Below are 25,137 nucleotides of genomic sequence, written 5' to 3' on the forward strand. Positions count from 1 at the left end.
GCAGGGATGCTCAGCAAGATGCTGCTGGAAGCACGGGACTCGTGCAGCTCAGGGGATGTGCGAGAGGAGGCAGGAAGAAGAGGAGGCAGGAAGGATGCCCTGCTGGGGGACAACATTGCTCAAGTACTTCTAGTGAGGACCACAGCCTCTCTCCCCAGTGTATTGGTAGCATGTTTGTACATAAGGATGCACTCCTGGGCACAGGCAGTTGGACCAGGACAAGGCAGCTGCCCACCCATCCCACCTGCCCTCCAAGTTTCTCCATTTCCACTTGGCAATTGGATCACTTGCACTCATTTTTCTTTTTCCTTTCTTTCTCCCATGTAGAAATCCAGCCTATCCATCAGACCTGTCCAGAAGAAGCACAGCTGCTCCTGATGGGAGACCCCCCACAGTAAGGCGGCACCTGTGGGCTGCCTGCCACCAGCTCAGTGCAGAACATGCCCTGTGCAACCACCCACCAGAGTTGGCTCATCCTGTCCCTTCCCATCCCAGCAGTCTCTGGTCCAGGAGGGGTTTTTTGGGCTCATGGCAATTTTTGCCAGTGCTGCAGTGGCTGGAAGAGAAGCAGCAGGCACACAGGGCCCTCAACTCTCCACCAGCACAAGCCTCTCACAGCCCAGCTTGCCCACCTCTGCATTGTGGCGTCAGATTTGGGCTCTCACAGGTATTCCTTCTCTAACAGAACATGTTGGCAGCAGAGGGAAATGATCTATTACCTACCCTAATACAAAGGTCACTGGTGGGAAGGAACCCAAATACTCCTTATTTGAAGAGGGGTTAAACCACCATAAACCACTATGGATGGAGGAGAAGGGATGGGTGGTTCTTTGCTGCTGGCAGTGCCCTGCAGGATCTCTGAGGCCAACCCATTCTGCCTCCCTTCCCTGGGGAAGGGATGTCACCCCCAGTTTGTGGGGATACCATGGAGACCAGTTAAGGACTGCCCTTCCTGCCCACAGACAGATCCTGGCACTGTCCACAGAGGACGGGACAAAGGCACAAGGCATTTGCTGCCTCAGTGAGCAAACTCTCAAACCTCAAATGCCCATCCCTCCATCCTGGGCTGCTGTGCTCCATGCCATGGCCAAATGCCATCTCATCAGGCCATGAAATGTGGCACTTGGTGACACATACTGCTCCAGGAGCTGAGCCCAGTGACGCCCGTCCCTGTCGGCCCCGCAGTGACTGCAGTCAGTGCGGGTTTGGTGTGCCCTTGACATTCCCTGTGTGCTGCCATCCCAGGGCTGCCGCGGCCGGGCACTGCCCTCCTCTGCCCACAGAGGCTCCTGTGTCCCAGCCCGGGGCTGCCCCGGCCCCACAGCAGTCTCCTGCCACAAAGCTTTCATCAATCAGCCTTTTCCCCACAGTAACTCATCTCAAGAGGAGACAAAAGCAGGAAAATTGTCTTCCTAATGACCTTTCAGCTGCCGGACCCTGGCATCAGACCATCTCCCCACTCAGCTGCATTGTCCCTCACCTCCACAGGATGAGCCCCAGCAGTTCCAGCCTCAGTGGCCTTGTGCAGCCCCTGTGCCCTTCCCAGCTGCCCTGCAAGCATCAGTGTAAGCACACTGGGGCTGAATCATGCTAACCAAGCCTTTTTTGGGGTTTTTTATCCATTATTTTCCTTTGCACATGCAGCTGGGTTGGGTGCTGGAGGCACAAGCATTTCAGAGGCCCTGGGCACTGATTGCGTTTGGCAGACCTGCACTGGCAGCACTTCCAAGGTCAGAGGATTTGGGATAGCTAATACAAAAACTTTACTACGTTCCCTGCTTCAGCCCTGGTTGGCTTCATGTTCCCATCATGTCTACACCCCCCAGTGAAAAGACAGGAGCAGCTTCAGCCAACTGGAGCCCCCAGAACAAAAGGTTAAAACATCTCTGACGAGCATGAAAGCTCTGAATGTTTCACTGGCATTAAATGATGACAGACAGATATCTTGCCTGGAACTGGGAACATCGGGACACAGGTGTCCTGAGGGGAGGCTGGAGAAACTCCTGTGCCTGCAGCCACTTGCACCAGGGATGTTCTCGCCAATTCTCCTGAGTAACATGCAAAGAAGTGCACGGACAGGTGATGGAACACCCCATCCTTCCTCTCCTTTCCTCACCTGGAGGTTTTGGCTGTGCAGGAGAGGGCAGTGGTGGGTCAGGATCCCCACTTTCCCACATCCCTGCACTCTATGCCACAGCCATATTATGTGTGCTTCTGCCCTGGGCTCTAGTGAGGGCTGCTCAAAGTGTTTCTAAAGCCCACCCTTTGGGCTGAGAAGTCTTTGGACACTGGCAAAATCAGCCTGTGATTTTCTCTCTTGCTCTCTGGCTTTGCTCATCTGATTGAAAAAGAAAATGGTCAGACCATTCCCTTGTCCCTCAAGAGGGAGGGAACAGAAAAGAGTGCTATAAAGACATTTCCCAGCAAAAACTCCAGCAGATGTGTTTATGTAAAGCTCTTTGAAATATGCACTAAAAATACCTCTTCAAAATTAGGAGATGGGGAATATTGTAAGTGCTTCCCACAAGCACACACACACGCACACAAACACCCCATGGCAGGTTCTTTCCCCACCTCATTCAACCCGTTATTATTAGTGCAGCAGGAGCCCTGCAGTTTGTTATTGAAAATTATAATAGCAAATCACCAAGATATTTTCCTTGATTACACAGACTCCAAGCCAGTTCAATTTTAATCTTCTCCCCGCTCTTTTTTTCTGTGCATCAGCAGAGGCACCAGCTGCAGAAAGGCACGTGGGTTTCTCGAAGCAGTTCAAACACAGAAGAGAAATACAATTCCGTACTATACGGTTTTCATCAAATTTTTGCCAGTCGTGACTCTCCTCCCCCTCCTGCTCCCGGGAACCCTGTGTCCTGGCACAAGCCTGGATGCAGCTCCTTTTCCTTCTGGGACTCCAGAAAGGTTTAACAACCGCTCTCAGCACATCCTGGGCCAAAAAAGCAGCTTGGCTCTTTCTTTTCCAGCAGCTGATTTACTATGCATGGTTGGATCAGAACAGAGGGGCTTCCCTGCTACAAGAGGCCCCAGTGGCAGCACAGGATCAGTGCCAGATGCTCTGGGGGATGCTGTGAGGTAGCAGCCCACGGGGAGGGCTCCGTCCCGGGCACCAGCTGGCAGCGGCAGCGGCTCCTGCTGTGCAGCATGGGATGGACAATCCCTGCAGAGGGAAAACTCCACGGGGGAAAGCGGTGCCTCCATGTGAACCATCCTTCTTAGGCAGGGTCAGGCACGAGGGTGAGCACAGCCTCTCCCTGCTCCCCACGGCTCAGTCTCCTCCTCCCCAGGAGCACCAAGAGCCCTATCCCCTGTCCCCCTTCCTTCCTGAGCGCCTTGCAGGGCTCTGTGTCCCTTTCCCTCACTGCCAGCAACCCACGATGGCTCTGCTGACTGGCTGCCAGCAACAACAGAGAGAAATCTGAGGAATATGGCACATGGTCACATTGTTTCTAAAGAAAACCTGGACTGCTGCTCCATCTCGAACAGTTTCTACAGCACCTTGTGCCTCCCAAGCTGCTGGTTCGGAGGTCCCTGAGGAGCGTTCTGCCCATCAGCACCTGCACAACTGCCGGACCAGGCTTGCTCTCAGGCCTTTCCTGCCCTCAAATCCTCCTTAGACAAATACCCTGTGGGTTCCCATGTCTGTACAGGAGCCAGTTGTCTCCTCAATCAGGAAATACGAAGAAAGAAGCCTTTGCTGTTTCAGGTGCCCACAAATGCAGATGAAAGTGTTGACATGGCCATGCTGCCCCATGGCACAGCAATCTGGCACATGGTTCCATGATCCATGTTTTGGGACTCCAGGCTCCTGAGTGACCCAGAGGACTGGGGTTGAGAGCTTATGCTAAACCCCATCATAGCCCCACTGCCACTCTCGTCCCAGGCTGGCCTCAAACAGCACTCCCAGATCCTTTTCTTGCCATCAGCCCCAGCAGCCTGGAGCAGCCGTGAAGGGGGTGAGCTGACAGCCAGGCACGGGGGCAACCTGAAACAGCCCTTGCAGAGCTTGTGATTAGAAAAAGTCCAGATCTGAGCTCACATTTCCCATTAAGCCCTTGCCCACAAGCAGCGCAGGGCAAAACCAAGCTGGGCAAAGGTCAGGACCAGGGGTTAGGAGGGAACCCAGTGGCTGTGGTTGGGCACTTCCCAACACAGCACAGGGAGCTGAGGAGCACCAGTGGATGATACTTAACGCTTTAGGAAGGGTTTAACAAAGAAATGAACCCATGGATGTCCTAGAAAAGAACACTTTGGCACTGCCCGCAAGTGGCCAGCCTGAGGGGCTGCACAGGGTCAGCCCCTGCTCCAGGGACCATCAGATGTGCCCGTTCCCCCCACTGTCCAAACCCCATGCTATTTGGCATGGCAACCAGCAGTGAAATAGTGTATTTGCCAATAACAACTTGTTAAATTTTAATCAGATAGAGAATTGTAAGCACACAGTTACCCGGAGCTCCTGGGAGCACTGAGAGATCGCTTTAAAAATTAATTAGTAATTAGGCACATTGGAAGCAGTAAGGAGAAGGCGGCTGGAGAAGATCCACTTGGAGCAGCAATGCTGCCTTTGCCACTCACATAAAGTTTTTCCTCCTCTCTCTTAATTTTCTTCCTTTGAATTGTCACTGATAAAAGGGGAGAACACACTGGAGGTCCCAACACTCAGATAACACCAAACACACAACCTGTTCATGCAGCTGCCATCTGTCTGCAGAGCTGCCCTGGGAATGACTCTGGTTGACTGCTGCCCCATCCATCCATCCATCCATCCATCCATGCTGGGGACAGGGACACTCAGGTCACGTTGTTAAAAAAACAGCCCTTGAGCCACCCCATGTGCCAGAACACAGGCATGGCGCTCAGTAGCCTGTGGCTACAAACAGTGATCCCAACGGCTCAGCTTGAAATGACTCCAACATTAAAAAATGCTCAGCCCTCCCTGAAACAGAACCACGGGGTGCATCCAAATGGACGTCCCCAACCTGGGTGCCAAATGGGTGTCTCCAGCCAGGGCATCACCTGGGCAAGGTCTGGTGAGGAGGGGTTCCCTGGACATTGCTCTGTTTGAAACTTGTCTCCTGAACATCCATCCCCCTGTGATGCACAGGGCTGCTGCACAGCCAGGGCCACATCGGGCCAGGAGGGCTCTGTGACACCATAAGGAGCAGATGTCCCCACGCAGGGAAGCATGGGCAGCAGTTAGCTCCCATGGAAAGGAATTAACCAACAGATTTCTGCTGCTGAGCCATGAGCCTGCAACGTTCCCAGCCCAGCAAGGGATGTGGAAAGTGGGCTTTAAACTCCCACCCTCACTTGCTGACAGGGGCTTTTAATGGCCAGAAGGGCCCTTTGCCTTCCTGTATGTGCAGTGTCAGCTGAGCTGGGAAGCTCCCGAATTGCAGCTTTGTGGGTGGGAGCGTTTGGTCTGACTCAAATCCTCTTTCCCTATAGCACCCCCTGGTCCTGTGGGAAACACCTCAGTGGTAATGCTGCCTGCCCAGGAACAACTGGTGAGGAGGTTTTGAGTTAAGGAGAGTTTCTGGAAGGGAAAACAGGGCCTTTTCTCGTCCCACTGTGCTCCAAGGAGGAAAAGGTTGGTATAGCTGTGCCATCCCTGCCACACAGAGGGCTGTGGGATGCTCAGTGCTGTGTGGGAGTCAGAGCCAGAAAGAAACCTCCTGTCTGCTCTCAGCTCTCAACTATCCACACCACCCTGCAATTCTGAACGTTGTTTTAATCATCCCAAAAAAGAAAGGGGGGGCTATATTTGTCGGCTCGCTGCTTTCTAGGGGGAAGATTTGGAAGAGGCAGGTGGGTCCCCATGGCAGACCCAGCCAGGAGGAGCTGCAGAGAATCATTTCAGTCTCCATCCCATCCACCTTTAATTGGGTGTAATAATAATTTTATTGCTTGCTGGGATTTGTGAGGCTGAACTAATATTTGTAAAATGCTTTGCTATCCTCAGCTGAAAGGCAATCTAGAGTGGCAAAGCCCTGGTGTTATTCACATTTGGATAATCCAGAATTATTCATAAACAAAATCAAGATTATGCAAATATATTCATTAGTTCTCAGAAGATCTCCAGGAAAATAGAGGAATTAGTTTTGTTAACAGTTATGTATTATATAGGTGTGTGTCTAAGCACGCACAGCCCCGGTGCTGGGGCACATTCGCCCAGGACTCATCCCAGAATCTCAGAGTACTGGAGAACAAAGGTTTGGCCTGTGCAAAGTGACCACCTCCATTTTGGGATATCCTGATGCCCCACAGCAAATGACAGCACACAGCACAGACCCCTGTGCCCTGCCAGGGTCCCGCTGGCTGTTCTACTGACACCCCCAATATCCCTCCTGTACCCTCACAGACAGCCCACACATGAGTACCATCACCTTATCCTCCCCAAACCAGCCTCTCCTACCCAAACGAGGAGTTTTACAGTACATGCAGGGCCAAGAGGCTGTGGATTTGGGATCTGGATGCAGCCCCCTCACCCAGGGCCTGATCTTTGTGCCCAGCACAAGCCCTCACACGATGGCAGCTTGTGCCCAGCCTGGCTTTCCGCAGTGTGTGACCGTCTATCTGGGATGTGATGGGAAACTGGAGATAAAGGTGCAGTGAAAATACCACATGGTTTAATTAATGCCACATGCCTTTCACTCTATAGGTAGTGTGGATGGTTAATTATTTTTATAAAGAAAATAATTAGTCCCAATCAAGGCAGAAGCTCTCCAGAATTACAGCTCATTAACCGCTCTCACATTTTTCTGTTCTATAAAAAGTCATGTGGTGCTGATGAAGATTATAGACCCTTGGAATCAGCATTAAATACAAATTCAGACAGTGTTACCATCCTATTACCATCAACTGCATCAACTTGGCTTTGGTAATTGCAGCTGGAGATGAAGGGCAAGGATTTCTGCTCCACACAATCTCTGAAAACAAGCGCCCTGCCCATTAGTTTGCCGGAAACAATGTGACACCAAGCCCTGACTTGGCTAGGTACATCCCTGAGGAGATGACAGCCAGCAAGGAGAAAGGGGAAAGTTTTGCTGGGGATGTGAAGATGAGGAGTTCTCAGGGTCGGTTCAGTTCCTGTTTGCAGTGGGGCTGCTCCTGCACAGAGCAAGAAGCACCCTGAAATCTGTCCTTTGGCAAACCCACCAGTCCAGTGGATGCAAAGAGCTAGGAAATGTAGAGGGGACAAGGAGCAACCTTTAAGCAGTGGGATTATCCTCATGGGACATGGGGAAAATAGGGCATGGAGGGATGCTCTTGTTGGGGATGGGGGAGCATCTGCAAGCATCTCCCTCTGGTCCGTGCTAGTCCAGGCAGTGGTTCAATTCTATTAAATGTCGCAGAGGCCTCGCTCAAAGCCTAATTGAAAGAAATCACAGCACATTACAGGGAGTTCAGGTCAAATCAATACTGGTGGGGAGAGCGAGCGGGGGGAGCAGGGCAGCGGCTCAGTCTCAGTGCCAGCTCTGCAGGCAGGGCACAGGCTGTGTCCACAGGCTCCAGTGCCTGCTTTTCCACCATGGGAAGGCAAAGGACAGAGCTGTCCTCTGCTCTGTGCAGGACAAACCTGGTAGCAATGCAGGCCAAGGGTTGGCAACAGCAGTCAGCAGTGGAGAGGGGGCAGGGGAGCCACAGGTCCTTAGGGTCCTGCTTTTCAGTTTCCATTAATCAGGAATGGATGTGCCCTGGGTGGCATTCATAGCCCAGAGAGTTGGCAGCCAGCACTTTGGACCACAAGCCTCCACAGCAAAATTAACCCACCCGTCCCCATGGCACAGCTCCTGTGCCCAGAGCCCTCGAACATCTGAGCCCTCTTGGAGGGATGGGGAAATCTGGGCTCTGGGTGGAAAAAAGCATTGTGGTGAAATCCTGAGGCAATGGGGTAGTAACTACTGCCACAAGGCAGCACATAGCAGGAGCTAAACTTTCCGCTGGCATATGCTGCCAGTGTTGTGCCTTTAGCTCTGCCCCTGCAGGTGCAGAGATGCTCCACACTCACGGTGAGGGCAGGGATGGAGACAGGGACCCTGGCAGCCTGGACTCACCAAAACATCCAAAACCCCTCCAAAAGATATAAAGAATATCCTTCCCCTTCACTGGCTCCTGACCCACATGTGGGAAGTGTTTGGGAGAGCACAAGGACTGGTCCAAAACCAACAACTTCTCCAGCCACTGGAGAGGACTGAATCTCTGCACTTGGGGATGTCCCAGGATCCTGGGGGTGATGCAGCCAACATATCCTGTTTATTTTCTGTAAGTTGCCAGTCTTGGAATTTTCTGGAGAATAAAAACCCCATCCCTTCAAAGAAGTGCTGAAGCCACGTGTCTTGCTTGTCTCCATCGTAACAATCCTGACCAGGCTCTGATCGGAGCAGGGGGATTTGAAGAGGGCAAATGCTTTATAGGTGAGTTAAAGCACCAGCCTCAGGGGTAGATCTGCCCAAATTCCAGATTGCTTCCTGCACCCTCTGGACCACAGCCGTGTCCATGCCCACTCTGGCAGAGCAGGGTTGTTCTGCTGGCTGCAGCTGATGGAGCTGTGGAGAGTAAGTTCTGTTCTATTTACATGCTATTATAGATTGGTGTTACACTTGCACGGCTTTGGTGGGCAGGGATTGTACAGCAGCTCCAGTTGACCCACAGATTAATGCAGCAGGAGCTCTTTAACTGTGAAATCTCCCTTAATGCAAAAATATTTCTCTTGCTGGGCAGTAGCTAAATTCTTCATCCTGACAGTAATGCAGCTCAAATCCCAGCCTCCTGCCCCACTCTGTTCCAGTCACCCTCCAACACACGTGGGCAGGGCACAGAGATCAATTCAATACAACCAGCCCATTGCCAAAGTGCCATCAGGTTCCAGTGGGATGATGCGCTGCTGGAATTTGATGTTAGTGTCAGAGAAAACCCATTTTCTCATCATTGCCTGTGGGTCTCAGAGCACTTCAGCCACCCACATGCGAGACGGGCACCTGACCCCAGCCCTGGAACCCAACAGCAGAAAGCCCCCACAGCCCATACCCGAAAGTCACAGCCTTCCCTGCCCCAGGGAGGAGAGAGAAGAGCAGCCCCATAGGCAGCAGGACCCTGCCCACAGTGTCCCCCTGCCCACCCAGGCACCCACTCGGGGGTGAATGAGGAGATGCCCCTGGCTGGGGCTGGCCAGCACCTGCTTCTTCTTCCATTAATGATGAGACATAAATTAAACATGTAGAGTTCAATGGGTCATCAGTGGAGCCTCAGCCTCACTGCCTCCAGAGTGGGGACTCATTTCGGCCCGCCTCAAACACCAGTACAGTTTTTAATAGAGTTTTTATCACCAATTGCATTATTTTTTGTAAGCCCTTCCTGCAGTCCCCACTGCGCTGGCAGGGAAAGTGTTCCTGCCGCATGTGAAAAAAACGGCTATTTTTAAACTCCCCATGTTTGTCAGCGCTTTCGGCTCAAGTGGCTGATGGAGAAGCCAGTTTTGCAGCACCCGGTGTCCTGCAGAGGGTCACATGGCCTTTGCCAGGAGATGGTGGCACAGACGTGGGCATTGTGCCTGGCCAGGCTGCTGGGAGTGGTGGTCCAGCCCGCTCATCCCCGGCATATGCCAGATCCATACCAAAGCCCTGTTCCGGATGCTCTGCTGCTGGGACCCACCACTCCCACCAGATTTCAGGCATCACAACCTCTGTGCCTTTGCACACACCTACGAAATCATCAAGCAAGGCTGCAAACACAAGATGGCTCCTGGGATTTGGCCTTTCTCCCTGCCCTTTGCTGGGGATGCATCAAACCCAGCCCTGTTTTCCAGCTGATGGTACCACCAGGGATTTGTGGCCAGAGGAGGACCCAAGGGGGTGGGAGCTGTGTGTGGGTCACAGGAAGAACTGTGGGTTGCAGCAGACCCAGTCTCAGAACAGCAAAGAGCCCCTGGGGACTCATGCCAGAGCAGGGGCTGTGGCAGAAGCCCTGGCACCCTCTGCAGCTGAAACACTGGTGGGATTTTCTGGCCCGGGTCAGGCTTTGCAGTGATGAAGAGGTTTCAATGCCCACAGGGAGAAAATGGGAAAAAACAAGGAAAGAAAAGGAAAGGGTGATCATGCATGAAATGATTTCATTTCAGTGACTCAGGGTTTGCATTTGGTAAGTCCGTCTTATAGAGAAATGGATGTAGAAAAAGGTGCAGCCACCTGCCATGGAAATGTGGGAAGGGGTAGGAATGGGGCTGAGCAGAGAAGGCCAGGGAAATCTCCCAAGCCCAGAGACCCCAGGGAGAGGGGGACCCCCCCGGGGGACACCCCCCCCCCCCCTCCCGGGGAGTGGGATCTGCAGAGGCCCTTTCTGGGGACAAGCTGCAACAGGACAGGCTGTCCCAGATGATGGGGACAAGATGGTGACAGCAAGGAGACTAGAGCAGCCACAGGACCTGGCGCTGGGTAGAAGCTCCTTAGAAATCCCTGTCATCAAGGTCATCACTGCTATTTATTATTTAGGGCCTCACATCCCTAAATATTAATTAGCTGGACTTTGTGGGAGGGGTGTGAATATGTGCAAGGGGTTCAAGTGTCCTGCTCTCCTGCCTCTCCAGGGATGGGATACAAGCAGGGATGGGGGCTTGCTGGAGCTGGTGCTGCTTCCTGAGCCAAGCAAGGATGAACCCCAGCCCTATAAGACCCTAAACAGTCATATTTCCCCCTGGCCTGGTTCTCCACACTCCATGAAACAGCCTCACACAAGTGCTCGGATGCTGCTGAGCCAGGGAGGGAACCCCATAGTCAGCACAGCCCCCCGAGGTGCCAGACTCCCCCCAGTGCTGCCCTTACAAACCCAGCACCCCCAGCATCTGCAGACATGGGGCTGCCTGGCAGCCAGGGCAGTGTCTTCAGTGGCTTTGTTCAAGGGTGAAATCAAATATTTCTACAAAACAATCCTCCACTCAGCCAGTGGAATTTTCCTCCCTTTTGCTTCCTTCCACCTGATTTCATCCCTCATCTGAAGAGATCGGATACGGTGCTTCCCCTGGCACAGCATGGACACCACAGGCTCCCCCTTTGCCAGAGATGGGGTAGCAAATCCCGGATTCAGGGAGACCCTCATCCTGTGTTTCCTCATCAGCTGCTGTGGCCCTTCACTCTCAGCAGCGGGGCCAGGCTGTGCCCGTGTTCTTGCTGGCGAGGCGTGGGAACCAGACCCATGGTTTGGGCCCCAAGCAGAGCTCAGCAAAGCTCTCAAATGGACTTTTACAGGTCTGAAATTACCTGTCCCCAAAATCACAGCGTTTCCCAGTGGGGAGGCCAGCAGCGTCACGGTGCCCAGCACCAGTCCAGAGGAGACGCAGATGGACAGGGCCGAGGGGAAGAAGGACGATGAGGATGATGAAGGCTCTGCAAGCAGCAGGGAGTGGGTCCTGCGGGCATCCCCAACTCTTCCCCTCACTCATCTGCCCCCAGCCTCCCGGCGGTTCCCGAGCTGCCTAATTAGCTCTCCCTGCTCCCAGCGCCGTCCAGCTGGAGCTTCAGGGCAGGGGCAGACAAAAGCCTCGCTATTGACAGCCCCTCCGAGGAAGGGGCTTTTCTTCTCCCCCTCGCTTTTCCTTTCAAGCCCCTCTCCCCCCTCTTGGGCAGGGGCCACGGGCTCATTAGCACAGGGGCTCGTTGGGATGGAGGGAGCAGATGGCAGCCAGGCGGCTGGCGCGGCCGGCCCCGCCGCCGCCTCTTCCCGCGAACAGATGCCCGGCCAACAAGGGGGAGGATTAACGGGAGTGGGGGGCCATCCGCACAGCAGGGCTGCCAGCGGGGGCTTCCTCCCCGGCAGCACATCCCACGTCCCTGCCTAAGGGCTGCCAGCCTGCTGCGGACTCGCGGGGCTCGCGGCCATCAAAAGGTGGCTGGGAAGCCAGAGGTTGAGATGGCCAAAAGTCCCTGCAAAGGCCACAAAGGAACTGCAGCTGTTTTCTGCCCTCGCTGGGATACTGAGACCTCTGACACTGCAGTGCCATGGCTGCTCCTGCCCTGTCCCAGTGCAGCGGGGAGGACAAGTCACCCTTGTCCCAGCGCGTTTGCAGCAGCACCCAGACTCGTCTCCAAGATCACCCACAATGGCAAATCAGGGCTTAATCCCACTTCAGCAGCACATCCCTCCCCCTCCATGCACGGTGCATCCCGGGCGATTAAGGGTTAAAGCACAAATCCCCTGCACTGCCCTGATGTGACCCACTTAGACCATCTGGCAGGGAGGGATGCAGGAGTCTCCTTTCCCCCAGCGAGCTGCCGGTGCTCACTCGGCATCACCGGCTGCCCCAGGAGCTGACACCAGCACCCACAGCCCGCAGTCCCAGAGTGCCCAGAAGTGGATTTCAGCTGAGTTCCTGGGGACAGGGCAGCTCATGCCAACAGTACTGTGGCTGGCAGCATGGCAGCAGAGAACTAAAACACCCCCAGAATCATCCCGCGAGCCCCCGGACTCCCATCAGCTCCAGGTCCCAGGGATACCCTGGAGCATCTCCCGACTGGATGTCCCCAGGTCCCGGCACAGGTGCTGATGAAATTCGTAGCAATGCTGGGAGAAGTCAGGCTTCCTAGTAGGACAGGGCTCTCAGCCCCACTCTGGGGCCGAGGTCACACCCAGGGAAGAGATGGAGACAAAAGCCCAGCTGAGAGGGAGGAAAGGGGATCCTGCTCTGGGGCTGGGACTAGAGCATGGTGTTCATACCCATCTCCAAAGGCTGGGCAGAGACCGGTGGCACCTCAACAAAGGAGATTTTAAAAGCATTTTCAGTTCACAAGAGCCAAAGCTCCATTCCCGTGGTCCAGTGAAGGGGAATGAGGGCACCCTAGCTTGGCAAAGGGGCTCAGGGCAGGGTAGGTGGTCCCTGTCCCTGACCCCATCCCTCCCCAGCACACTGGACACAAAACCCCCTCAAATCCCACACTGGGATTTTACATATACTGGAGCAATTCCCCTGCAAAGGCAAGCTCTGGGTCAGCCCCAGCCTTTCCCAACCTCCCCACACCACCCAGTCCCCCACCCTCAGCTGCACAGCAAAGCTCCACCAGGCCCCGTGTGGGAAAAGGTTAATTGGAAAAGCCCCTTTCCCCATCACCTCATTTTTTCCTTTCACACTGCAAACTGGTCAATAATCCATTTACTTTGGCAGAGCTCTGCTCTGGGCACAAAGCTGTCTGGGGGGGCTGGATTTCATGGTCCCCCCAGCCCCAGCAGGACCAGGAGGGAAGGTATTAACATACTCTTTTGTTCCAGGATGAACCGTGGGTTTAGCAGAGCTTTAACCCTCCAAACCTCCAAGAGAGCCTGATGGGAATTTAGATGGAAGAGGTTTTATCTGCAGAACCAGCAGGAAGTTGGTGGTGAGGGATGGGGCAAGGGGAAAAAAAATCACTTTCTGTCCAGGGAACTCCATCACTGCCCCACAAGGATGCAGGATTGAGCCCTTAGCCACGCTCAGGGCACTCTGCACAGCCAGCTTTGGGCTATGGACACTGGGGGGGTCCTTGACAGGACCCCCCATGCTGCAGCTGAACCCCTTGGCGCTCCACAAGGGCACGGGATCAGCCAGCAAAACTGATGGGGAGGTGGGCAGCACTGGCATAGAAACCATGGCAGCATCTCCACTGCTGTGGGAAGCACAGGGCCAGATCCAGGGCAGGGTGTTTGCAGGGGACCTGCTGTCAAGTGTGGGAGAAAACAGGAATCCAGATGGTCATCTTAATATTTCATTTGGCTAACTGGTCTTCCCATCTCTTCTCTGGTGCACTCTGCTCGCTGGCACCACAGTCATTTGCTCTTAAATTAGCCGGGAATATCGTCAGGGAAGAGAGGACGATCCAAGCACTGGCACAGCGAAATCTTCAGGAAAAACAACCCAGAATGGAGCCGGGCACTGAGACCACTACAAGAGGAGCTGCTGCAAGCCTTGGGTCTGTTCTCTCCATGGATGGGGAGCAGGAGCCCAGCTCTGGCTATTGCTGGACTAAGAGCCTAGTGCCAGCTTGGGGACATCACTGTGCACTCCAATGGGGACCTGCTGCAAAGCCCCTCAGGGTGTGAGATCTGGCATCTCAGAGGTGTGATCCTGCCCAAATGGCAGCCTCGGGCTCCTGACAGAGCCCTGTGGGATGCGAGCCGAGCCGGCAGCACCGATGAGAGGAGCTGGGAACTGCAGCATCTCTGTCACCACAGCCTTTGGTGGCAGCCCCTCAAGCTGCAGAGCCCCTCCATGCCTTGGACAGGGTGAGTGCAGCATGGGTCCTGCGGACCCCAGGGTGAGCCCCACCAGGCTGGCCCCATTCAGCAACTGTGTGCAGATGGCCACACCACAGGGAGTATCCCCATCCAGCAGCACACGCTGCGAGGGGACAAAAGGAACCAGGTTCCACTGACCCCACAGCAGCATGGCCGGAGCACATCCTGGCGTGGGGACCTGGATCTGCTGTGCTGAGGTGCAAACCACAGCAAAGCCAAGCTGGTGGGGTCGTTTTGCTGTGTGCCAAGAGCTCCTGGATAGTTTCCCTCCCACCGGAGCTGTCACTACCAACAGCACGGAGAGGTACACACATTTGGCAACTTTTTAATGGATCTGCAAACACCCCGAGCCACGGTGCTCAGCCCCACCAGCATGTCTGCACAATCCAAACTGCTGGTTAGATGGAGCCAGGCATCACTCCTGGCACCCAGGCTTGCTGTACTTCCCCAATACCCTAATTTGTTGCCTTATGACACCTCCAACTGCAAAGCAGCACGGCTCACTCAGGCACCTGTCAGGCAGGAGTGTGTGTGTAAGCCAGCCCTCAGTTCTTCAGGTGCCAACCACACCTGGTGCAGGGATGGAGAAAAACACAGCGCTTCCTCTCCCCAACAAAGGCTGAAGCCCTGCAAACACTGCCCGTGGAAACAAGAGTTGCTCTTCTCCACTGGAGGCCAAAGCCATGCCCTTCCCAATTTCCTAGCCAGATTAATGGAAATCAGAGGGATTGGAAAAATCCGTGCTCAGCAGCTGTGCTGCAGGGGCAGAAGGGACCCCCACACTGCACAAGCAGCAGGACCCCCATCCCCATTGTTGCTGTGGCTCACAGCCTCCACTGGCACGGGGAGCATCTGAAACAGCTCATTCCAAAGGGTTTCTCTACTCCTCAGTGCAGGCTGAGCCTCCGACACTCAGCCTGCTGCAGACCGAGACCCCCTCCTCTACAGACCCATCACCTCCACGGAACTTTGGCTGGTTCCCCACACCAGCTGGGCAGAAGCTGGCAGAAGAAAAACAGAGCAAAGAGAGACGAGAGCCAGCAAAAGTGTCCTTTCTTTATAAAACCAGCACAAACAGTGTATTATTAACCAATATTGAGACAGTCAGCAAATTGAGACAGTCAGCAAAATAAAGCTGGTCTAAATTAGAGTGTGCACGGCTGTGAGGAAGCCACATGGACCCTTGCCTGTGTGACAGCCTGGCAGAGTGGCTCAGGGGGTACCTGCAGCCCCCTTGCCTCATTTCATGTGTTTCTCTGTTGCTCAGCCTCTGGCAAACATGGGGGCACCAACTTTCCTGGAGCAGGAGGACAGGACAGGTACTGGATGAACAAAGTCAAGGCTGCTTGGCTGTGGGATGTGGGGGACACCATCCCAAGAGCTGCCCCAGTCCGTGGCAGCAACCAGGCTCTTTGCACTGCGCGTCCCTGGGGGACACCAGCCTCCCCTCTGTGACAAGGCACAGTCCAGCCGTAGGGGAGCTGTTTCACCTTCCCAAAGGTCTCAGGTGAAGGGCCGACACAGAGACAAGGCAACCAGCAGGACACACACCCCAGGGCTCTGCACGGCGGGGAGGGAGCTGGTCACACTTTCCAGCTGATGCCCCCCACCACTGTCCCCCTCTCCACAGCCCAGCTAGAGCTTTCCAGCCCCTCATCCTGCTCCCCCCTTGGGGCTCAGCCAAATCCCGGGCTCCAAGAACCACCGAACCAAAGTTTCCCAAACCTGCTCTGCTCTGGAACACAGCACCTGCCCGGGGAGGGGGCTCAGCCAGCCGGCATCCCCCAGCCTCAGGCACGGGGCGGGTCCCCCGGGTCCTCCAGCCACTAACTGGTCGTGGCGGGGGGACACACTCAGGACCCTCTTTATGGTGGGAAGGGGACTAGAGATGGAGAAGGACGAGGGGTCTCCCAGAGGCCCCACTCCCGTGTCCCGGCAGCCCTTACCTGGGCAGCGGCTTGCGGGCGGTGATACTGGCCACGATGATGCTCTCGGGTCGCGGTGTGGCCACGGCTTTGAAGGTGCCTCTCCAGAACTTCTCGAAGAGCTGCTTCTCGCCCTGCTGCACGCCGGCCATGGCCCCCGGACCCACGGTCAGCCCCCAGCCGGCCCCGCCGCTGTCCGCGGTGCTGAGCGCTACATCCCCCACGCCACCCGGCCCGGCCCGCAGCGGGGAGTGCGGCCGCGGCCGCCCCCGCCTCCCGTTTTGTGCCGGCGGGGCGGGCAGAGGGGCCGGACCCGCCACCGTCCCCTCCCCGGCACCGCCCTCGCCGCAGCTGCGCCTGGAGCGGCGGAGCCGAGCCCGGGGAGGGGGCGGCTCCAGGGGACCCGCGACCCCGCTCGGGTCGGGTCCGCTCCCCCACACGCCGCTCACCCCCACCAGGTGGCTCCTGGGGGGCTTCCATCCCCTGCCAGCCCCCAGAACCGTCCGTGCGCCATCCCCATCATCTCCTTCCCCAGCCGACAGGCCGCTCCCTACTGGCTGCTGGGTCGGGGGCACCGCTGCACTTTGCGGGGCACAAACCCTCCAGGGCAGAGTGAGTCCCCGTCTCCCCACAGAGGCTGCCAGTAGCCTTCGTGTTTACCCAGTCCCAACCAGATACAAGTAAAGAAAGGGAGAGCCTGGAGCCACAGCTGAGGGAGAAAGCAGCAGGAGGCCGTGGAGAGCACTCTTGTAACTCGTCCATACCGAGACCCATATGGGACAGAGATTTTGAAAGACATTCCCCTTTCTTCCCCACCCCCCTCCCGCCCGCCTTCTCTTTTAACTGGGAAGGGGCAGGGATGGAGCGTGCATTTCCTTGGCTCCAGTGCAGTGGCAGGCTGGGAATCCTACAGTGGGGTCCCAACCAGCACAGAAAACAATTCCTCACCTTCCAGGGCAGGATTTGACCCCCCAGGACTGTACGCATGGGGAGGGAAGAAGAGCTGGGGCAGTGCAAGTGCCGCGCTGCGATTTCCCTCAGCCTCTGCGCTGAGTACAATAAAAACGTCTTTAGGAGAAAATGCTTCTTCTACCAGATCCTTTGAAGCGCAAGTAAAAGCTGGTGACCTTGGATGAATGAGACTCTCTCTATTGTGCCTCAGAAACCCGCATGATACGTTTATGTAAGCGGCGGGGGGATAATGGAACCAGGAACAATAGGCGGTGGGAGCCGGAGAAGAAGGAAAATCATGGGGAAACTTAATCGCTTCTTTGCTACAAATACATTAGCAGAAGGCTCGTTCTGGCGGCGTGGTTTGCGAACTCCTCCTTCCCTGCCCCGTTTTGCTTCCTGCCCTGTCTGTCCCGCTGGTAGCCGGGATCAGGGGCTGTGTCCCACACCGAGAGCCGCAGCACCGGTGGCACACGCCGGCGGAGCTTCGTGCCGCGAGGCCAGGGGCGGCTGGAGATGGATGCCGGGGAGGCGGCAGCAGGGAGACCGGGCACGGATCCAGCAGGGCTTACAGAAACACTGTCAGCTCTGCCAGACAATGCCTAAAAACCCGACAGAGAAGGACAACGTTCATGCACAGCGTAGAGATGCTCGCTGGGAGGCTGTTCCCCCCGGGAAACCGCGATGCCTGGGAAAGGCCGGCTGGGAGCTGCAGCTCTGTTCTAGCCCAGGGCACGCTGCACACGCCGTGGGTAGATGTCAGAGTGGGGATCGTCCAGGGACAGTCACAGTCAGGAAAGGGCAGAAGAAGGAGAAAGGGCTTGAGAGGTCTAGAGCTGCCACGCTGTGAAAGAACGGCTGGGGAGGGCACACACAGCAGCCCCAGAAGAGTCACTACTAGCCCAGCTGTAGTGCCCTACAGCTGGGCAGGGACAAGGACTCCCCACCCAAGCAAATCCAAGCTTGGTTTTCCTCTGGCCCTTCCAGTGATTTCCACAGAACACCGGCTGTTCATTAGGAACCAGCTTCCCCTTCAGAGCACATTAAACTCAGTAAATAGGGATCAGGTGTAAGTACATACACACCCCAATCTCGCTCTGATTTGTGGGGTGAGGATCAGGCAGGAGCCCCACCGGCACTGTCAGCCCCAAACCTCTGCTGGTGCCTCATTAACCACACCCCCTGCAAGACACCACCATCCCCTGGGTTTTGCAGGATGAGCCCAACCACTCCCAGCTGCAACCAGGGTCCCTATAGCACTCCAGGGCATTTCACTCCCTTCCACCAGCCATCCCAGAATGGCTCTAATCGCCCTAACATTAAGTCCCAAATAAAAGGAATAATAAATGTTTGCACTATTAAATTAGCAGCACGGGTGGTGCGTGGGCAGGAGGAAGGCTGCGATCATTACAAGAGCCCTCTCTCCTGGCGTACCTTGTGGACACATCAGTGAGCCAATTAAGCAATTGGCTCGGTTAACGGAGGCTCCCAGGAATAGACTTCCCTGCTATAGAATAACTGCGCAGTAATAAATTGTCTCATAAATAAACAGCCTGAGAAAGCATTACAAGATACCCAGAAAAAGCACTATATCATAAGCAGAAGCGATGCTGTGCGCTTTTAGTGTGTCTATTAACCCACGGCATTGCCAACACTTCTCTGAACTGGGGCTGGTGTCCCTGTGGGGGCTGTGGGACTGGTCCCATGGGGGTGGACATGGCCACAGCATCCCTGGAGCCCCGGCAGGTGCTGCCTGCCCTGTGGGACCTCTGTTTGCCAGCAGCACACAGCCCCCAGTTATTCACCTATGGGAGTGCCATAAATGCCACCCCAGGTTATTTACAGCTCCAGCAGTAACGTGGGGCTCTGCCAGGTTCAAATGTTTGCCATAAATTGTAGCAGAGCAAGTGAGTCCTGGGATAGGAACAGGGAAACTGGGACTTAAAGGATAATTTCACTTTTTCCTCCAAAGCAGAACATATTAATAAAAGAAAATATGATAGTATAAAATAAAATATAAATAATACAAAATACAAAAACTGTCTCCCTTAAAGAGTTCTTCTTTATTTGGGTTTTTTTTTTTGAGTGACACAACAGGCTTCCCCCTCATGCATGGGGGGCTGCAGACCAGGGTCTCCCCAAGGCTGCCAGCCCCCAGCCCCACTCCCCACACCTGGCTCTGCAGCCCTACAACCCACTGCACCCCACAATTAAACACCCAGTACCCTCTTGATCCCCAAAGCCTCCCCTCAGCATCCAACCCCCCCAGGGACTTGTGAGAGGGCTCAGGGACAGAGAAACTCTAGCCATGCCTTCTCCTGCTTTCCCGTCTTCTACATTTAAAGGGCCCCATCCCCTCATCCCCTCCCATACACAGTCTTTGGTTTTGAGGGTATGGAGAGAAGTGTTCCTGCTCTGGTGAACACCCACTGTGGGTGCTGGGCTGCTGTTGAGGAGGACAAGCCCAGGGCCAAGGGAAGCAGGGATCAGTAGGAAGAAGCTGTGTGTGTGCAGGTACGGTACCCAGAGGGAGGGAAAGGAGAAAATGTGTTTAGCTAGGATTATGTTTTAATCTGTTCCCCCGAGTAGAGAGAAGAAAGCTGGGCTTGTCCTGGAGCTGCACAAATATTTTTCTATAAATGTTGAGGTTTTGGAGTTTTTTTTCTTATTTGGCTTGTACCAGGTGAGAAGAGCCAGAGTCTGGTTTTGCTCAATCCACCCCATTCCCACTTCCACTTGCCATTGGAACTCCACCCATTCCCCAGACAAACAGGTTTGCTGCAAGGGCAGAAAATCAGTAATTATCTCTGGAAGTATTCTCTATCATCAAGAGTCAATAAACAAAGGCTGTGAGTGTCCTCAGCTCATGGCACTCCAGAAGCACCTACCAATTATTCCCTTGACTCAGCCAGCCGTGCCTGGCAGGAGGGGGTCCTCCATTGCCTCCTGCAAGACATTGCCTGCTTTGGCCAGGTAGGAGGAGGAGGAAGAGGAAGAAGAGGAGGAGGAGGGGTGATGCTCTGCTTTGAAAGCTGTGGCAGATGTGGATGGATGCTGACCTGGTTTGGCCATGGGCCTGTCCGTGTGGAGGGGACAGAGGATGCTCAGTGGGGCTGGATCCAAGCTGGTTTTCCCAAGAAAGGTGGCATGGAGCAAGTGGGGAGTTACCTGCAGGGTGGAGAAACAGCAACAGCCACAGGACAATGCGTGCTGTGTGCCAAGCTGGGAAAAACCCTCAGATTGTGGTGGGAGGCTGCTGCTGTAGCATCTTTAGCCTGATAAATGCATTTTGCAGAATCAAACTGTTGCAAGAGGGAATTCACCACCTTTCCAGGGGCAAATACCTGTTTTATGGCCCTTTCCCCTGCAAGGCTCCTGTCTGATCCCTCAGCCCTGGGCAGAGCCCAGAACCCAAGTTTCCCACTCTGCCTGTACCCATATCCAGGTGCATCCAAGGTCAAGGCACTTGCCAAAGTGCCTTTTTTTTTGGCCCTTCCTTTCTCTGCCCGCAGAAAAGCCATTTACACCCACAGGAAACCCAGAAGCACCCACAGCCCTGGAGCAGCTGCAAGGCTGTGCTGGTCCCTTGGGCACAGGATGGTGGCAGTGACCACCCTGTCCCCTCCCTCCATCACCCTGCCCAAGTTTCTCCAGGCAATAAATAAAGGAGTGGCTGGGAAGTGGAGCTGCAGCCTTCCCTGGAAAGAGTGAAGGCTGTGGGCACTGGGGTGCCTCCACTATGGACACAGACTATCCATCAGTGCCCAGCTCAGAAGCTTCAGGATGCTGGACATGGTGTGAGGGGGCTGCTGAAGCTGATATTGGGGGGCTGACCTGTGCTCCCCTTGTTTGGGTCGACAAAGGATGAGGGATGAGGATGCCCATGTCCCCTCCATCAGTGCTGGCTCCACTGTCCCTGTGCAGGAAAGAGGGAAACCTGTGGGGTTTGAGCGTGAAAAACCATGATGGGAGTGGGACCGGTGCAGGGTGTCACCTCCAGGAGGTGGGACACCGCCAGACAGCCCCTGAATCTCAGGATGCCTCTCCATCATCTCCAGATGGACAGCAGGGGCCTGCCAAACCCCCGTGTCCCCCTCCCCAGGACCAGGCGTGTCCCGCCCTGGCTTTCTGTGCTGGCCTCCGTGGAAACAGCCGGCTTCTCTGTTGGCAGGAGGGGGCTCTGCAGCTCACCTGCCCACGCGTTCTGCTCCAACAAAAGCCTTTTTCCCTCCGTGCTTACCTACCAAAGCCTCCCGGCTTTTAGGCAGTACAAGGAAAAAAAAACGCGCAGGGACGGACACCGTGAGCGTTCCCTTCGCAGGCTTCTTCGGGAAGAGCGGAATGAAAGAACAGGAGCCGAGGGAGGCAGGGAAGACAGGCCACGTCCTTTTCTTCCCCTTGGCTCTAAAAAAGCTCCAGACTGGAAAGGGGGATGGAGCTGAAAATATGATTTTTCCCCTCTGAGTGGCAGTGGCCGTGGCGGCGAGTAGCCCCCGGGGATCATGCGGCAAAGCTACGCAGCCGCCGCTGCTCTCCGAGTGCCATCGCCGAAAGGTCTGACGCAGCTGGCAGAGGGGGGCAGAGGGGGCAGAGCCCGCAGCCACATGTGTCCGGGCAGAAGAGACAGGGCCCGGCTTTCCAGACCGGGAGCAAAGCCCCTCGCTGGGCTGCGGGGGGCACAGGCAACCCCCGACCGCAGGCAGAAGCTCCCAGGGCCCCGAGGATGTACCCCGGAGCGGGGGAGAGCAAGGCTGTTTTCTTCTCACTGCCCTCCCCGCTGGCAATTAGCAGCCTCTAATCACACGAACAGCACCGCTGCCTGTTGAAGTAATTACTGCCTAACGAGGCGGAGCCAGCTTGGTCGGATCCCAGCCTCCAGCTCGGGTCTGGCTGGAGGAGGGAGTTTGGGGATGCTCAGCACAAGTTTGGGCTGCAGAGCGGGAAGGCATCGGGCTTTTGCCTCCAGCTTGGGAAAGGTGGAAGGGGTCAGACTCAGGATGCACGTCTTCCTCCAAGCCAGCGCTGAGATGATTCCATTCCTGGCTCACTCCATTTCCCGGGGACAGCCCAGCTCCTGCTCCCCTTCCTCCAGCAGCTCCCTGTGCCTGGCAGCACCTCTCTGTTCTGAACCCATGAGCCAAGTCAGGAGCAGGAGGAGGTTTGAATCCCCCAAACTGCTCGAGCTCACTCCTCACCCTTCCTTGGCCACCCCTTGTACAAAAGTCCGTTTTGCTGGGGAAGCTGAGATCTGGATAAAGTGGGAGAGGGACAAGGGACAATCCCCACCCTTTTACTTTGTATTCTAATCTTAAAACTCCTTTCACGCCATGATCCCCTGGGAAGATGCTGCCCAAGACCAAAGGCATTGGGGAAAGTTGTTTGGGGAATGCTGATGGGGAAAGTGGTTTGACTCCATGCAATCACCTCTTGCTGAGTTTTTTCCCCTGGATTTTTCCCCCTCTGGATTATCGTGGTGGGGCAGTGGGAACTGTGGACAGAGGAGCCTCCTCAGCCCCTGCCATGCAGGGCTGCCCACACCACAGGGGGATGGAGCAGGCAGGAGCAGGCAGGAGCAAAGTGCTGCGTTTTGGCTTTTATAGACTATTACTGATAATGGAGAAGAACAAAAATGCTTTAAAATAAAGCACTCGAGGGCGTCAGCCTAAGCGTTAAATAGGCTTCTGCTAAAATGCTGCTTCCACTGAAAAAGCTTCCTGATTTGGATTCGAGGCATTACCCTGCTTGGGAGAAAGCTGGAGCTTTGATAAAGCCAGGGGGACAGGCAGCACCATCTCGGGAATGGGGCTCTTGTGCTTCTCCTGCGGTGTGAGATTGCTCCCACCTGGCAGTCAGGATGCTCCTTGCTCAGCTCACTCCCGCCCATGCAGAAATGCCTCAGGAGAGCACAGTCCCCCTAAATTTCAGGCTTTCCATCCCTGTGAGGAGCAGCGCTGCCCCTGCAAAACACACAGAGGATTTTGCAGTGTTAATGGGCAGCACAACGGCAAATGTGTAAACTTTTACTGCTCTGGAGAGTAAACAGAGAGTTTGGGGAGCAGACACTTCCCATTAAGACACACTAATGAAACGTGGAAATGTTTTAGTGTGCTGTAATTTTATATATTTTTGAGCGCAGCTGCAGTGCTGTTCCATTTGTGGCTAATTTAAGCACAATTAAACCAGGCTAAATTACAGCCAAGTACACCACGGAACTGATGTGACTAAGGATGTGTCCAGGGGCCCTAAATCTTGCTGACCTTGCTGTCACCGTTCAGGCTGGTTTGCAAGCTGGGTCAAGAACTGACAGCTCCTGGAGCTCGCCCCAAGGTCACAGCAGAGCCCTGAGGACAATGGGATCTTCCAGCCAGGGTGGGGCAAGTACCCAACGCCTCCCACGGGCTCCAGAGCTGTTGGCGGTATCTGGGTGTGTCTGGCTCTTGGAAAGGTCCTCTTCCCTGCTGGCTGTTGTTGTGAGCTTGGATGAGCCCAAGGCTGTGGCAAACCCTTCCTGCTTGGCCAGAGACCCCCACTCCCCCTTGCAGCAGCCCTGATGTCCTTTCTAGGTCACCTCCTCAGCCCCAAATTACCTGGCTAATGCTGAGGCTGCATCCACACATCACCCCACGTGCCTCCTGGGGAGGCTGATTCATCTCAGAAAAAAAAACCCCTAATTTTTCTGGAGAATGAAGGAACTGGTGGGATTTTGTTCTTCCTTTTGGGTAAAGGAGGAAGAGAATACCTGGAGGCTGGGTTGTGCCCGCTGGTATCACCTCCTCAGCATCCTGAGCTGGGTTGGTGGCTGCACTGCTGGGTCCTGGCTCCCTTCAGCAGGGAGGGAGTCCTACAGCCTTGGGTCCTGCATGGTTTAGGGTGCAGAGCCTGTTCTCAGCAGTTTGGGGGTGGTTTGTACTGCTCTGGTTAGCTGAGGATTAGCTGGCCTTGCACCAGTAAGGGTTGCTCCGAGGGTTTCAAAAGCACCAGCAGTCAGCTCAGTGCTCTTGCAGCCCCCGGCACAGGGAACTGCCGGCTTTCCCAAGGGCTTTTCTTGTTGATTAAGGCAATTGCAGTAAATCCCCTGTGACAACTGGTTTCCAGCTGAACCAGGTTAGACCCAATTCAGCTCAGGGAGAGCAGGGCTGACATCCTCCCACAGCCTTTAGGGATGCTCCTTGTGCCTAGAGGCACCGTGCCCCTACAGATCTGTCCCCCACCTTTCCTCCAGGCCGATGGGCACCAGGCTTGGCACAGGAACAGCAGGATAGGGTCCAGCACGGCCAGGATTGTCCTACTCAGCCTTGCTGCAGGACTCACGTTCCACTTTCACCTTCATCCGTGCTTCTCCCCAAAATCTGGGGCGGAGGCAGCACCACCCACTGCCCCTCCGGCAGTCAGGGGTGATGGGGAAGGTGACTCCGTGCCCCACCTGCCTTAACACCCACCCGGCTCCTCCTCTGGGTCCCTTCGGCTGACAGCAGAACCCACACACAGCCCCCTCTGCTCCTGCTGCCTCCTTACAAGCCCCGTTAACCAGGACACGCCTCATCAACTCCAATTAGCGGACAGGTCGTTTCCCTGAGCCATCAGCCAGCTCCATCGCCCGCGGCCCGGTGAGTGCTGCCTCGGCATCCCCTGGTGCTGCTGGTCCAGCGCCCGGCAGGCACGGATCCCACGAATCCCAACGCTGGAGGAGGCTGCAGCCGGGGCCAAACCTCCCCAGTGCGGCCGCCAGCTCCGCTCTAATTAATCCAATTACAACACTGCGTTGGCGGCGCAACCGGTGGATTAATTGCGGTTCGTTCCAGGTAGATGGAGGCGGAAACATTCAAACAGGCTTCTTGTTTCCTGTTAACTGTGCAAAGCCCAGGCTCAAAGCTGCTGGGATGGAAGGAATCCTGCCACCAGCGTCATCGTCGTTGGGACAGCAAGGAGCTGGGTGCCTGCAGAGCCCTCGCATCGCTCCCAGAAACAAATCCTTGCCTGAGAC

At 55.3% G+C, this 25,137-nt stretch overlaps 1 protein-coding gene and 1 long non-coding RNA gene across 7 annotated transcripts in view; both read right to left on the reverse strand.

The window, feature by feature from the left end:
- Positions 1–16,438, reverse strand: part of SRRM4 (serine/arginine repetitive matrix 4) — a 46,499-nt gene extending 30,061 nt beyond the window's left edge. For all 4 annotated transcript variants that reach the window (XM_042031084.1, XM_042031083.1, XM_042031086.1 and 1 more), the window contains exon 1: positions 16,224–16,438. In XM_042031084.1, the coding sequence (XP_041887018.1) occupies positions 16,224–16,354 (131 nt within the window). In that variant the 5' untranslated portion in view covers positions 16,355–16,438. The remainder of the gene's footprint in view (positions 1–16,223) is intronic.
- A 3,391-nt stretch (positions 16,439–19,829) lies between these two features.
- LOC121666055 overlaps positions 19,830–25,137 on the reverse strand; it is a 42,075-nt gene continuing 36,767 nt past the window's right edge. For all 3 annotated transcript variants that reach the window (XR_006016560.1, XR_006016558.1, XR_006016561.1), the window contains one exon: positions 19,830–25,136. This is a non-coding gene — a long non-coding RNA (uncharacterized LOC121666055). The remainder of the gene's footprint in view (position 25,137) is intronic.

The sequence above is a fragment of the Corvus kubaryi genome, unplaced genomic scaffold, assembly GCF_017639235.1.
Source record: "Corvus kubaryi isolate FWS band 111438036 unplaced genomic scaffold, C.kubaryi_AGA036_p1.0 37337, whole genome shotgun sequence".
In the NCBI taxonomy this organism is placed as follows: Eukaryota; Metazoa; Chordata; class Aves; order Passeriformes; family Corvidae; genus Corvus; species Corvus kubaryi.